The sequence below is a fragment of the Corvus hawaiiensis genome, chromosome 9, assembly GCF_020740725.1.
Source record: "Corvus hawaiiensis isolate bCorHaw1 chromosome 9, bCorHaw1.pri.cur, whole genome shotgun sequence".
NCBI lineage: Eukaryota > Metazoa > Chordata > Aves > Passeriformes > Corvidae > Corvus > Corvus hawaiiensis.
Window position 1 is genome coordinate 26061692 of NC_063221.1, and position 14078 is coordinate 26075769.

General features: G+C 42.7%; 1 protein-coding gene across 8 annotated transcripts in view; it reads right to left on the minus strand.

Annotated features, from left to right (window-relative positions):
* Window positions 1–14078, minus strand: part of LOC125330262 (BEN domain-containing protein 5) — an 888500-nt gene that overhangs the window by 348947 nt on the left and 525475 nt on the right. Inside the window, exon 1 of one of the 8 annotated variants that reach the window (XM_048313228.1) lies at window positions 8359–8662. The exons of 6 other annotated variants lie outside the window; for them this stretch is intronic. In XM_048313228.1, the coding sequence (XP_048169185.1) occupies window positions 8359–8578 (220 nt within the window). In that variant the 5' untranslated portion in view covers window positions 8579–8662. Of the gene's footprint in view, window positions 1–8358; window positions 8663–14078 lie in introns of those variants that run through there. One more of the 8 variants, XM_048313231.1, reaches the window with a different exon arrangement.

The following is a 14078-nucleotide window of genomic DNA, read 5'->3' on the forward strand; positions in this document are numbered from 1 at the left end:
GATGAGGAGCATGTAAGAGACACCAGATTTTGGGTTGGGAATGATAAACGAGATTATTCCTCCTCTTGACTCCAAATTCAAGATAAATGGACAAAAATTGTAGGAAAATATGTTGGGACATCCTAAGCATAAGCTGAAAAAGATTTCTGCTAAGGGTGTCAGAAAGGGAAGCTGACAAAAAAATGTAAGTGAGAAAAGTTAGCAATAAAAAGGCAGAGCTGAGAGATGCCATCATCTGGGCTTGTATCACTCCCAAAAACTGAAGAACTAAGCAGTTCTGCAGCACTTTGCCAGAAAGAGAAAATGACAGCAACACACAAATAAGTGACTGGAAGGTTGTCTTCAGAGCATAAAGAAGAGTGAGCAAAGAAGTCAGGGAAGAACAACACATCAAGCAGCAGTGTGACAGGCAGGGCCGATAAGCACAGGAAGGTGAAGACATGCACTTGAGGAACTGGCCCAAAAGCCTGCTAAATCTTGTGAAGTGAATTTCAATAAAGTCTAAAGAATTGGAAACAGAGTGAAAATAATTCTTAATCAAACTGGGGAAAAGCAAGATAGAAAGGTCCTAAACCACTGCTTGAAAGGTTTAGAGATGATGGGTAAGAAGGATGATGTGCCAGGAGCCTGAACCAAGAGTGCTCACTGATGATGGAGAGAAAGCCACACCTGCTTTGTACAAAGGCACTAAAGAAGGGAGAAAAAGATTAAGGAGCCAAAATCCTACAGAAGCAGAGCACAGATTACATAAACCTCTTAAGTTCTCTCTGAAGTCCTAGATCAAGACTGGCTCTTGACCATTAATATTTAATACAAGTAAATGCACAGAGCATGGACTTGCTGCTGCTCTCACAAAACCCAAAACAAACTAAAACTAAAAAAAAACCTATCATGCCAGCTACCGAAGCAAATAATGTTGAGGTGTCAATGAGATACCCAGTTTAATTCTGGTAGGAGTGAGAGCTATTGATATGGCCACCTATTTGTAGTCAAATTTCTAGTGCACATGAAGAAACTCAAGTATTTTCTAACATTCTCCTTTTTCATGTGCTCACTCATCAGCAGATTGTTCAGATCTACAGTCTTGAGTATCAGCCCAGATATGTCAGACCTGTGCTGCAAGAAAAACTTACATGTATTTTCTTCCTTAATTTCCATTATTAATATGAAATCTATTTTTCAGTTCAGAAGTGAACACAAAGTCTCATCAAAAATAATTAACCAAAGGCAACATGACTCTAATACAACTAAAAACAGTCGTCATTCTTTGTCAGCAAAACTCTGCCTTTCATTTAACTTTTAGTGGTACTAGAACTTGGCTGCAGCACAAACAGATGGAGCTGGACAATCAAGTTAAGAAAAGACTATGCTGAGAAACAGGAAATCATGCTCTCTACAAGACTGAGGACAGTTTTAATCTTGGATCCAATATTTACTTAAATACTGACCTTGAACAATTCAAACTTTTCATCTTACTGTCCCCATCTAGCCCACTGAAGTGTTGTACGGATTGTTAGTATTTGTACAATACTCTGCACATGTCAAACACAAAGGATTACAGCTCTTACAGAACAACTCTCTTAATCCTTTCTGAAACAAGTACACTAGTACAGCATTACCATTAAATTAAAAAGAAACCCTGAAAACAAGCAGGATGTGAAAATGCCATCCTTTACCATCCTTTAAATCTTTCTTCTGCACCTACACATGAAACCTAACTATGGAAATTTCTTTTCAAAAACTGGAACATGATAAATACTTCACAAAAAATCTTTTATAGCAAATGCTATGTATTTCTTCAGAAGTTCAAAAGTTCATTCAAAGAGATCATCAGTCTCAATGACAGCTACAATTCATCAATCTGGCTGCCCTCACCAGTCCATCTGTATTAGACTGTACAATTATATTAGGACCAAACCCTGTGATGATTTCATGATCACACAGGCCACAAAGCCACAGAGATGCTGCCCACAAGCTGTCCAGCAGATAAAGCAGAAGCCTACAGAGATCACTCAAGGAAGCCTCCACAAGTATTTCTGCCCAAGGAATAAGCTTACTATGGAAATAGTGGGTAGATTTATGCATTTTTTCAGTTTACATACAAAAATTACAATGTGGTTCAGCCTCTACTATTTCTAAAGGAATTCTTTAAAAACGCATATAATTGACTGACTGGCACTTACACAATAGACTGGAAAAAAAATGTTTTACTGTTAAATTATGAAAACAAAAACATTAACTTACATTTTTCTCCTTTTTCACTCCCCTGCAAATTTTAGCATATTTTAATTAGTTTTAGTTACCATAGCTACCATAACCATATTATCTTTGAAGACAATTTTGTTAAAATTCTGAAGTTCATGTTTTTACTGTACGCTAGCTAAGCTTATACAACATTTACAAGCATAACTAGTGTTAAGTGGTGCAACATAAGGTACTAAGACCAAGAAAAACAATAGTGTAGGTCACCTGTATGTCTTTATGTTATAAAAATAAATTAGATGATGACTTCTGACTATTAAAGTGAAGCAAAAAGCAAATGTGACTGAGGAACAAGCAGGTCAGTTGAGAAGGGTTAAAGACAAACAAACAAACAAACAATGTACATTCAGAATAAGCAGGGTAATACAGGAAAGGAAGAAATTAAATGTAAGTGCAACATCTTCTTCCACAGAAAAATCCCAGCTTTTATATTAATTTTTACTGGCATTTTAGCCTGCTGATGACATCACCACTCTCATAAGGGTTACTCCAAACTACTACTTAGCAGCTACAGTTTTAAAAGTTCCAAAATCTTTTTGCTGCTGCCATTTAAGCTTTGTGTCAATGTGGCATACTAAGACTCCAACACTAAACAAACAGAAACTACACCCAGAAGACCCCACAAAATTGTGCCTTTGTGCAAGTCCTTCATATCTCACGTATGCTCCAACACTAGGATTTAGAAGAAGGGAAAAAAAACTCCACCCTTCATCTTACATGAGTTAAAAATAAACCAGAAATGGATCAAATACAAAATGAGTGTGAAATCTAGCTTTAAATATTTTTCATGAGTACTGCCACACTTGTGTTCAGGACTATATTTAGGAGTGTGAAGTAGTTAGTTACTCTGTTACACAAAATGATTTGCTGAACCTCTGCCTACAGCCAGCTGTTTTACCTGCTGAGAAGGTAACACAGCAGTAGCACATCAGCTAAGTATGTGACGAAGTAGGCCATGCACGTCAAATATCACAGTAAAACTTTAAAAAAAAAAAAAAAAAAAAAAAAAAAAAAAAAAAAAAAAAAGCTATTATGAACAAGGTTACTTCAGCACTGCCTAAACTGCTGAGCTTAGTTCCTGTCAACAACTGGAGTGGGCCCTTGGCATGGCAAGACCTGATGCACAGGCACAGGAGGTGACACCACCATTAGGGACAGCTGGACTTGCTGCTCAAGGGCAGTGACACCAAAGCTCTTCCCAAGTACTCCCAAAGCAGCCCAGGAAAAATCAAATACATTAAAAAGAGCCTGTGAGGAACCACTACCAGGACTGGGAGGTTTCCCACAGCCTCTTCCTGGCACTTCTTTACTCAGGGCAACCCTTGGGATCACCTGAGATGCAGCTGCAGGTGCTTTGACCTCTTTCCTGGTGCCATTTCTGCCCAGGTCCCTGTTGCACACCATCCAACTTATGCTGATAAGGGACAGACCCAGAGATTCCTGGGAACAAAAAGTCAGCTGTCCCTCCTACCACAATGGTTCATTCACCCTACTGACTGCCCTGAGAAAGGAAATGGGACACATGGAGTGAGCAGGAACATGGGAGGGAACATGGGAGGGAGCATGGGTACAATGGCCACGGCTATGACCTGCTTTATGTACTCCAACTCCCCAAGCTGTTGGAATGATGCAAGAAGGAGAAAATCCATGGAGAAGCCCAAGATTACAGAAATACCAATAAAAGCTTGGACTTAAATATTACGCATCAAGACAACTTCCTGACCTGAATTTTGTATATTCTTGATATAATCAAAAATCTTGTATTGCACATTCTTCACCTATTCCAGAATTTGACAAAGGGTCTTTCCTCCATGAATGATCCATAGCAAAGAAGCTTGGATACGCAGTAAGAAGCTGAAACATTCTTAACCTTACTCACAACTCAGTCCTAGAAACACTTAATTTAAATTTTTTCTATGAATAGAGATTTTACATCCTTCTGAAATACACAATAACTTATCTCACCGTGAGCTGCACAGGCTCTTAAAACTAAAAAAAAAAACTAAATCACCTAACCTACTCCAATAAAAAGTGGAGCATAACATTTTATAAAGGGGCAAGAAATTATAGGGATGCACACAGGTATTGACACATTTGCTGTGGCAGCTAAGGAATTGCTGATGAGAATCTGATGGAGATATGTTTGCTATGATAGTGTGCGTGGGAAATGTTGAGGGCAGCAGCTAGAGAGCACAATTATTTACTGTAGTCAGGAAAGAACACCTCCTAGGAGAAGAGTCATTATCAACTTGTTAACAAACATAGCCTGAAGTAGGGAACTTTTAGAAGTCCCTGAAACTCAGTTCATTCCACCTAATATTCATCACTTTGAAAAGAAAGAAAAAGCTCCAGTGGAGTCATCTAAAGGCCATGCTCCTATAAGGTGCATATGCTCACAGACAACATTCTGCCAGTGACTATTGGACAAGTGTGGAAAAGCTGCAAGTGGCATAAGTGTGCAAAGAAGAGGGACCAGAAAAAACAGCTTTGGAGAATTTTGAGGAGAGGACAGAAAAGAAGAAAAAAGAAGGGTGTGGATGATCAGAAAGACAGACTCAAACTCTTCCTGAAAAGCTGCCTGCTATTTTTATATTCTCAACAAGACAGACCAGCTAACGTCACCTCAAGAAACTGCTCTGTAGTCAAACTCCAGTCTGCTGACTTCTATTTTCCATTCAAGAGGCAAGTAAAATTATTCCTTTATTACTACATAGCATCAGCTGCTGGTACCCAAACGGTGAACTTGTTAAGGCACAAGACATTCACTTTCATGTGCCTTCTGTGGCTGGAAGGTCTAGAACTGAGTCAGGTCAACCTAGTCTTTGGCTAACTTTTGAAAAAGTGGAAGGTTCCCAGGCCAGCACATCCCAGCAGTCTCAGCAGTTGCCAGCCACGCACAGAGGGACACAAGGGAAGGCACAGCTGCTCAGAGTTCATCTACCACTCTTCTCTAACACTATCACATACTACTCACCACAGAATAAAAGACAACAGCATTTATGTCCACAACACACCAAGTCTCTCACAGTTATTTGATGCTCTGAGCATGTCCCAACACACTTCCCTCCTTTATTTTTCCTTTTTAAACTTAGGATGCCTTTTCAGCAGCTCTCTCTGCTCTGCAGCAACAATATCCCTCACAACTGCATTGCCTTCCAACCATCCAACCTCACCACAAAGGATCAAAGAATTGCTTCTAGACTCTCTCAAATGAGGACAATTGTTTTATGAACTCTTGACACAACCAATGCTCCAATAAAGCTATGTATTATGGGCATAAACCTGTACTTAGGCCTGTGTGAATTCCTAAATTACAAGGGTAGAAGGTTGAAAGGTATCTAAATTTCTTCAGACATAATAGGAAAGAAAAACTATTTTCAAAAGAAAAAAAAAAAAGGACATTAATATGGGTCTTGTATCTGTGTCCTTTCTCTTCTCCTTTTTTTTTTAAGTTGCTAGAAAGGAAAAACAAATGGATCTGCTTCTCAAACTATGATTAATTTCCACTGCATGGAGAGTGTTTGATCATGAAAATATATATAAAAAGCTAGAACTTTTCTTACTTGAGCAGCCTTGGTAAGTGGAAGAAAATTGGTCACCATTCAAACTGTAAAAGAACAGGCTTAAAAAAGCCATTTTCCCTTTTTATTCCTTCTTTGTTGTTTGTTTAATTTAATATCTGTAGCCTAAATTTGATCCTGAAGCCTGTTCCTAACAGAGAATTCTTGGACCAAGGCAGTAAATCTTTAGTCATTGATGTATGATTTGTGCAGTTAAGGGTTCCTTCCGAAAAATTCAAAATCAACTATGTATATTTTAAATATAAAAGCAACTTTATACACATTATTTACCTTATTACTAAGATAGGCTGGAAACCTTTAGAATTAAAAGTTCTGTACTGGTATGTGAAACGTTATTGCAGACTTGTGAAATTATTTTTAACTAAATAAGCAATTTGTATAACATAACACTTGCAATGTTTGCCATAAAAACTTATCTTAATCTGAGTTGGTCACTATAAAGCAAAAATTGTGCTATGATGTCTTCATGCAAGACCAAGTTTTTTCTCCAAAGTTTTTTAACCACAATAAAAACAAGCACCAATATTAACATTTTGGGGAGAAATGACAACTTTAGAAGTAAGCAACCCTTTGTATACAACTTCTGTTGAATTCATCTAAGGTATTTTTACATGGTGCAGCATGGAAAGAAGCACAGAAGGATTCATTTGGTGTTCAGGTGAGAAGTTTTCCAAGCATGCAAAACACACATCTAGTCAGAATATTGAGATGTGACAGCTGTAATAAAGATAGCTCTGTGTTTCCTTGTGTTCCTGGCTCAACAGGAGAGCTTCCTGCAGAAATTGGAATCTCTGGAGAGCAATTAGAGCAAATCACTAATACAGGTAACAAGTCCTGTTCTCTGGAGGAAACAGCATATATTGGTTTGTTCTGGTTCAAGAGACACGAAACAAAGAGAAACTGTACAGAAGAATTCAGGAGAGCACGTCTTGGGTAGACACAGGCTCTGCCTGGAACAAGGGAATTGGCAGAAAGAAGCACTTCCTGCTGGAAAACTGAGGCAACCTGGTTCAACATGTGACCCAAGTGTCTATTTCTAAATATCTCTCTGAAGAACTTCAGCTATGTTGAGATGGACACGAGGAACTGAAAGGGCACTGCTGCTGCAGTTCCCCACTGGGACAGAGGAAGGTGGAGTCCAATGGGATGCCGCCTTTGGGAAGAGGCCATGCAAACCCTGGATGCTGAGATCGTTGTCTTCCATGGATCTGACAGGAAACCTGCAAGAAACACTTCACATGCACTCCTCTGCCACACACAGGACAGACAAAACGTGGGCTGGCACAGCACAACAAAAACTTAGCAGGAGACTCCACTCCTCTGCTGGACTGCCTAACTGTTAAGTTCTCCCGAACTTCTGGAGTTGCAAATAGAAACTGGAAAAGCGTTACAGAGAAACTCATGTTTGGCTGTTCCTTGTTCTTTTGGGGTATCAGTTTATGGCCAATACTAGAAACAGGATAATGGCAAAAGTGATTGGCTGAGCCAGGGACAAACTGGACCACCACCAGGCTAAACTGGCTTAGGAACTGTTAACTTTCAAAAGTAAAATTAGAAAAATAACAGTTTTGCATGACTTTAACACCAAGTTACTCTATTTAGATATCAGAATTCAGCACTGCCTTCCAAGAGCTCAATACTAAACAAAAGAGTTTTTAAGCCCATTCCATATTCGAGGAAATAGACATAACCAGTACTTCTCCCAAAGTGGAAAAGTCAGGATGAGAACCCAGTGTCCTCTTTGCTACCCAGGCTGACATTTCAAATGGTCATTGCTGTCCTTCAAAAGCCCATTGGGCAAATCCACACTAACCAGCAATTTGCTCCAACCACCGAACTTCCTTTCCATGTCAACTATGACTATGGCAGCAAGAAAACTACGCAAAGTCTTCAAGGAAACACTCCGCCGAAGAGTCACTGTCTAGGGACAATGTAACAACAGTACTATCTCACAAGGGCTGAACTCCTTCGAATGGCCAAAATAGGGGGTTCTTTCTTAGTGTACGCTTTAATTGGTCCGCTTAGCGTGGAAACATTTGTTATCCTTAAACACGAAACAAACCAAATGCAGCAAGCCCACGCTTAACAAGAGCAGTACCTGGAGGTCTGGTTTCCACTACTGCCTTCCAATTTATGAAGTCACTTAAACTAACAAAGCGGACACAAAACAGCACCCCTCAAATTTGGCAAGAACTGCAAAGGTACACAAATGACTCCGTGCACTATAAATAAGCCGTGGACGAAAATCTCAACTTTCTTTTTTTTTTTTTTTTTGTTATGTTTCCACGGTCCCCTTCCCGGGTATCACGGAGGGCATCACGGGGCTCGCGGTTATTTTGGAAACCGACCCTTGGGCCCCCTCCCCGGGCCCGGGGCCGCTCGGAGCTGCCCCTCCCCACCCTCGGCCCCGAGCCCCCCCCCCCCCCCGAGCCGCCCCCTCCCCTCCCACCCTCCCTCAGCGGGGAGGGGGCGGCATCGGGCCCCCCCCCAGCCCTGCGGCCCGGCCCGCCCTCACCTGCCAGCGCCAGGATCTGGGCCTTGTGCAGCAGCAGGCGGTCGCCCCACTCGCCGGGGCTCTCGTCGTCCTCGTCCGCCGCCTCCTCGGGGTTGCGGTACACGGTGTAGACCTTCTGGTTGTCGAAGTCCTGCTGGGAGGTGGGGCTGAAGTCCCGCACGCGGGACACGGGCAGCGCGTAGCACACGTTGTCCTCCAGGAACCGCACGAACGCGTACATGGTGCGGGGCGGCCGCGCGGCTCCGCGCCCGCCGCCGTATTGTTCCTGCGGCCGCCTCTGCGCTCGGCTGAGCGGGCCTGGCCGCGCCGCCCGCCGGGCCCCAGACGGCGCCGGCCAGGCGCGAGCAATCCAGCGCGGAGCGACGCGAGCGGGGCGGGCCCGGGCGGGGGGAGCGGGAGCGGCCGCGGCCCCGGCCCCGCTCGGTGCCCGGCGCAGCCACCGCCCCGCACGGCCCCGCACGGATCCGCACGGCCCCGCACGGATCCGCACCGCCCCGCACGGCCCTGCAGGGCACACAGCCCGCACCGCCCCGCACGGCCCCGCACCGCCCAGCACCGCCCCGCAGGGCACACAGCCCGCACTGCCCCGGCACCTGTGCCCGCGGGACGGGTCCCGGCTCCTCGATCCCGACCCTCGGCCTTGCTCAAGCTCGGCCCCAGGAAAGGCCTCGGGAAGCTCTTTTTGCCCCCAGGTTGAGAACACCGTACACGTGTGCCGCAGAAATAGGTTTTGTTCCAGAGAATCGTGGAGTGGCTTGTGTTGGAAGAGACCTTAAAGATCATCGTGTTCCAGCCCTGCTGCCATGGGCAGGGACACCTTCCACTGGACCAGGTTCCTCCAAGCTCCATCCAAGCTGTCCTTGAACAGTTCCAGGAATGGGGAATGCATGACTTCCCTGGACAAACCTGTACCAGGGCCTCACCACCCTGACCACCCTAAGGAATTTTTTTCTAGTATCCAGTCTAAAGCTGCTCTTTAAACCTGAAGCTGTTTCCCTTTGTCCTGTCACTACATGCTCTTGTAATAGTCTCTCCCCGTCTTTTCTTTTAAGTTCCTTTCAGGTGCTGCAAGGCCACAATTAGGTTACCCTTAAGACTTTTTCAGGCTGAACAATCCCAATTCTCTCAGTCTTTCCTCATTGGAGGGGTGCTCCGTCCCTCTGTTCAACTTGGTGGTCACCTTTAGAGGGGAAGCAAGAGGAGTGACACACAGTGAGATTTGTTCCGAGGGCCAGGACAGGGCCAGCGAGTGCAGGGAAAAGCGGCAGCAGGAGGGACCTGACCCAGGAGAGCAGATCCTTCCTGGCCAGACAACACAACACAGAACCCCACACTCATCTGCCACTTGGCAACAGGACTTGAGCATCAGTTTTTACCTGAAGGTCCTCCTGGTAATGCAGAACCACCTGCACTCCATCATTCCGTGCCCTAGGGATTGCTGGAAGAGCACAAAGCTCCCTCATCCTCCCCCAAAAGAGCACAGAGAGCTGAAAAATGCTGTGCATGTGTGTCAGAACAAGGGTTAGAGACGGCACAAATTTTAGCACAAATTCCCAAGCTTTTGCAGACTCTTAGATACCGAATATGGATGTTTTGAGCTTCATGTATGAAAAGCGTAACGTGGCAACATTGCTTATGGTTCAGAGCAAACTCTTACTGCTGTTTCTAGTCCTGAAGTCTGCTTTACCCAACCAGACTTAAGAACAGAACAATCATATGTGGAGAACTGTTTAAAGTAAAAATAAAAATGTAAAAAAAAAACAAAAAAACACAGAATGAGTACGAGAGAGGGGCATCACCAGTTTTTTGTTTGCGAAAAACCAACACAAAATGAAACCAAAACACATTGTCTTTTCTGTTTTTCATATCCCTAGGCGTTTGTAGTACTATCTGTGCCCATTGCACCGGGTAAAACCGCACTGTACTTGTTTTTCCTGGTTATCTTTTATAGACTTCCTCATACATGGGGACAGACCACAAGCTGGAAAACATGAAATTCAGTTTTGACCGAGCACTGGCACAGGTTCCCAGAGAGCTTGTGGGGTTTTCATCCTTGGAGATAACTCAAAAGCATCTGGATATGGTCCTGGGCAGCCCCTTGAGCAGGGGCTGTATAAGGTGAGCTCCTGAGGCCTCTTCCAACCTCAGCCATTCTGTGAAAGGGCCACAAACGTTTGGTTGTGCCCAGCAGAAATGTGTCTTAAACAGCACATGAAAACATAAGGAATCCATACAGGTGTAGTTAAGCCAATGTAAGTATTTCAGCAACAAGCTGTAAACTTCCCATACAGTAATGGCAGCTTTATTATTTTAGCAATTACAGAGTTTTGCAAATACTTCCGTTTAAGATGGGGGATTTAAATGGCAGTACTTTATGTTAACAATAAAGTATTGCCAGACTGGTGTGTAATTACAGGCAAATATAAGTCTGCTACAAAGTATGGATGACAAATGTATTCTAGTAGCGTGTCTGCAAGGGAAATGAAATTCCAGCAAGGACTGTGTTCCTGATCAAACAATAACAGCTGCTGTAGCACTGCTGTCTCCTCTACCTCGTGTTACAGTGGGGTACAGGGAGCTGCAGAAAGACAACAGGACAGGCTGATTGCTGGAATTACTCCATGGACACTGGTAAAATTATGCGAAGGACAGTTTTGTCCTGCTAAGTTCAGTGGGCAGTGAGGGATTGGGTACACTGCCTCCTGCCAGGATTGCATTCCCTCCACAGCTGAATTCTATTAGTGGGGTGCAAGGCTGCTGTCAAGAGAAAGGAACTCGGAAAAAGGGTAAAAGTGGAAATAATGGGAAACAAAGAGAAGCTCAGGACTCAAAAATTAGGTTGAGTTGGAAGGGGAGAGATCTCTTTGAGTACCAAGGAGGCCTGGGTAATTTGTCCCAATGAAAGAAAACCAAAAGACTTCATGTGAAGGCAGCTAGCACCATAGTGAGTTTTTTGGCTGGTTGGTTGGTTGGCGTTTTTTCAGGGAAAAGAAACACTCTAAACTGGTATTTGCAATATTTTACATTTGAATGTTCAATTACAGCAAAGACTGTAAAGGTCTTTGTATCAAAAGCAAAAAAATAGAAGGTCTCAAATCTTTTAGGCAGGCTGTTTCACAGTTCTCCACTGAAGGACGTTTTTGGGAACAGATAAGGGTCAGGATGATAGATGCATGTTTACTCTTGGTCCCTTGCACACACATTGAGCCAGAAGGCATTATAATGCTAAAGAATTAATAATGATCCCATACATTTCTCCTCTGCCTACAAGGAACAGTGTTAATTTCTGGCTTTAAAATCTATAAATAATCTGCACTGGTTAGCTGTGAAGCTGAGGAAAAAAAACATTAAAGCACCAAATGCAACACAAGTCACTTGTCACTCCTGTCTTTTGGACCTTTCCCATTTCTACTAATGGTTAGCCAGCTGCTTTAACATGGAGTTGAGCTTGAGGTTTAAAGGTGCAGAGCTATTTTAAAGGTGTGGATTTTTAAACTCATTGTTAAGGGAATTACTGGAACCTCACTGGATTTAAATCCTCGAGCCAGTCCAGCCTTTTAGAAACAGCACAGCGCTGCTGAGAAGTAAATTGTTGTACTTTCAAAATGCAAATGAAGCCTCAGCTTAGAAAGTAATACTATCACTCCAAGAGTGGAGAAACCACAAATCACAGTCCCAGCTCTTGTGGGACTCCTGAGTGGCTCTTTCTTGGAACACTACTTATGTTTTGCTGGTGTTATTTTTCTTGAAAAGTAAAAAAATGTTGAAGCAAAAGTTGATGCCCTCAGCTTTAATGTACACGCTGTGTTTTCACTTAAAGATACAAAATAAAAAGCTAAGAGTTCCAGTAAAAGTTATGCAGGTGCTAAATCTCTTTTCACAGCAAAACACTAAAATTAGGCTTGTCATTCACATTGTTCCATATTTAGTACCAAGTTCTCAAAGGACACCATATTGACTTTAAATCTACTAATGAAGTAATTCCCATGTTCTTTTACTGTTCCAGTGGAGGTGCTTCACTACTACCTGACTATTCAGCAGTAGCCATACATTGGACTATTACTAGAAATCCCTAGACATTGAATATGTGGCTTAGAAAACTATTGTTTTCTTGTGGATTTATTTGTCCTCCAAGTTCTGCAGTTCTTACACAGTTGTTTTCAAGCTTAAATATACCTTGTAGGAAAGATATGTTCACAGTTTTAAAAGTAACACCATATTGGAAAAATGGCATTAAAAGTCATAGAGGTTAAAGAAGAACTCAACTAACAGTGTACAACAACTGAAGACTCTTCAAAGGTTTATGTATGTCCAGGCATACAATATACTCACAATCTGGTTGGTTTTTAGCAAGAATATGATCAGTAGAGTGGTCAGAAGATAACTCCATTCCATGCTTCACATTTTTGATCTTACAATGAAGTTCAAGACAAAGACATTTCCATGTATAAATGAATCTCCCTCTGGACAAAGTCATGTACAGCTTCTAGGTGTTTTGAGAGAGAGGGTGGTTGGAAGGAGGGAGTCTACTATCCAGACAGAGCAGGGTAAGCACTCCAGAGGGCTGTTCCCCTTTATATTTTAAAGTAAGTTTTAACTCTCAAGACACTGTTGCTACACTGTGCTTTCAGTGTCACAGTGATTACATATAAAAATACAAACAACAACAGAAAAAAAAAGAGGTCCTGTTCCTGTGTGATCCTAGAACATGGATAAGAAAATATGTGTCCATATATAATTCTGAAGCACTCTGTTACGAAGAGTAAGGGAACCTAGATTACACAAATAAATTCTGAAGATTTAATCTTTTGAAATCTATGGCCTTAAACCATCCTCAGCCCCAATTCCTCAGAGTGATCTAACTTTTCTCAGGGCTGTGGATAATATTCAATCATCTTTTACAGTAAACTCTCACACCCTCACAGAATATTCTTTCAAAGAAATGAAACCCAAGGAACACTTTATGGATCCATCCGCATAGGAGACACTTATTTCCCAGCTGGTGCATTCTGTAGCATGAAAAGGTAATGATTAAGCCAAAGTGACCACAGGAGAAGGCACTTTTCTCACTGTTAATGACTGGCTGGAGGAACTGAGGACCAAAGAAAAAGCCAGACAGTCATTAACTGCTGAAAATTCCTGACCTAAAGGTCATTATTACTATTATAAAATTGGAAAATGAAAAAGTAATTATTTTCTTTGGGTTCTTATATGTATTAAAAATATAAAATTCCAGTCTCTGTTGCTGTGGATACTGGTCTGTAAGGTACTTATCTATCCCATTCTGGCAGGCTATGCAATGGATAGATCTGGGACTGGCAACCCTTCAGGAATGTGTGCCAGACTGTATTTTCCTTTTCCAAATTACAGGTTAAACGTGCCCACAGAAAGTCAACAGGAACCAGGAGACGCTGCCAGTCGGCACCATCTCTCCTCAGTGAGAGCAGCAATTCCCCCACCCTCACCCAGCCTTGTCTGGGAGCTGCAAATGACTCTCAAACATCGTGGCTTTCAGCTCCTACCCTGATGTACACCATTCCAGATCTTGCTAAATACCACCTTCTGCACTCAGGCACTGTGCTGTTTTCCATGCTATAAACTCCTTTCCTGAGAGGAAAGTAGGGAAGGCTCTCTGTGAGCTGACTCGTGCATGGACTCACCTGTAAAACGCGTCCTTCAGGTGCCATTGCCACCGTCTGCAAAAACTGCTCTAGAGATGG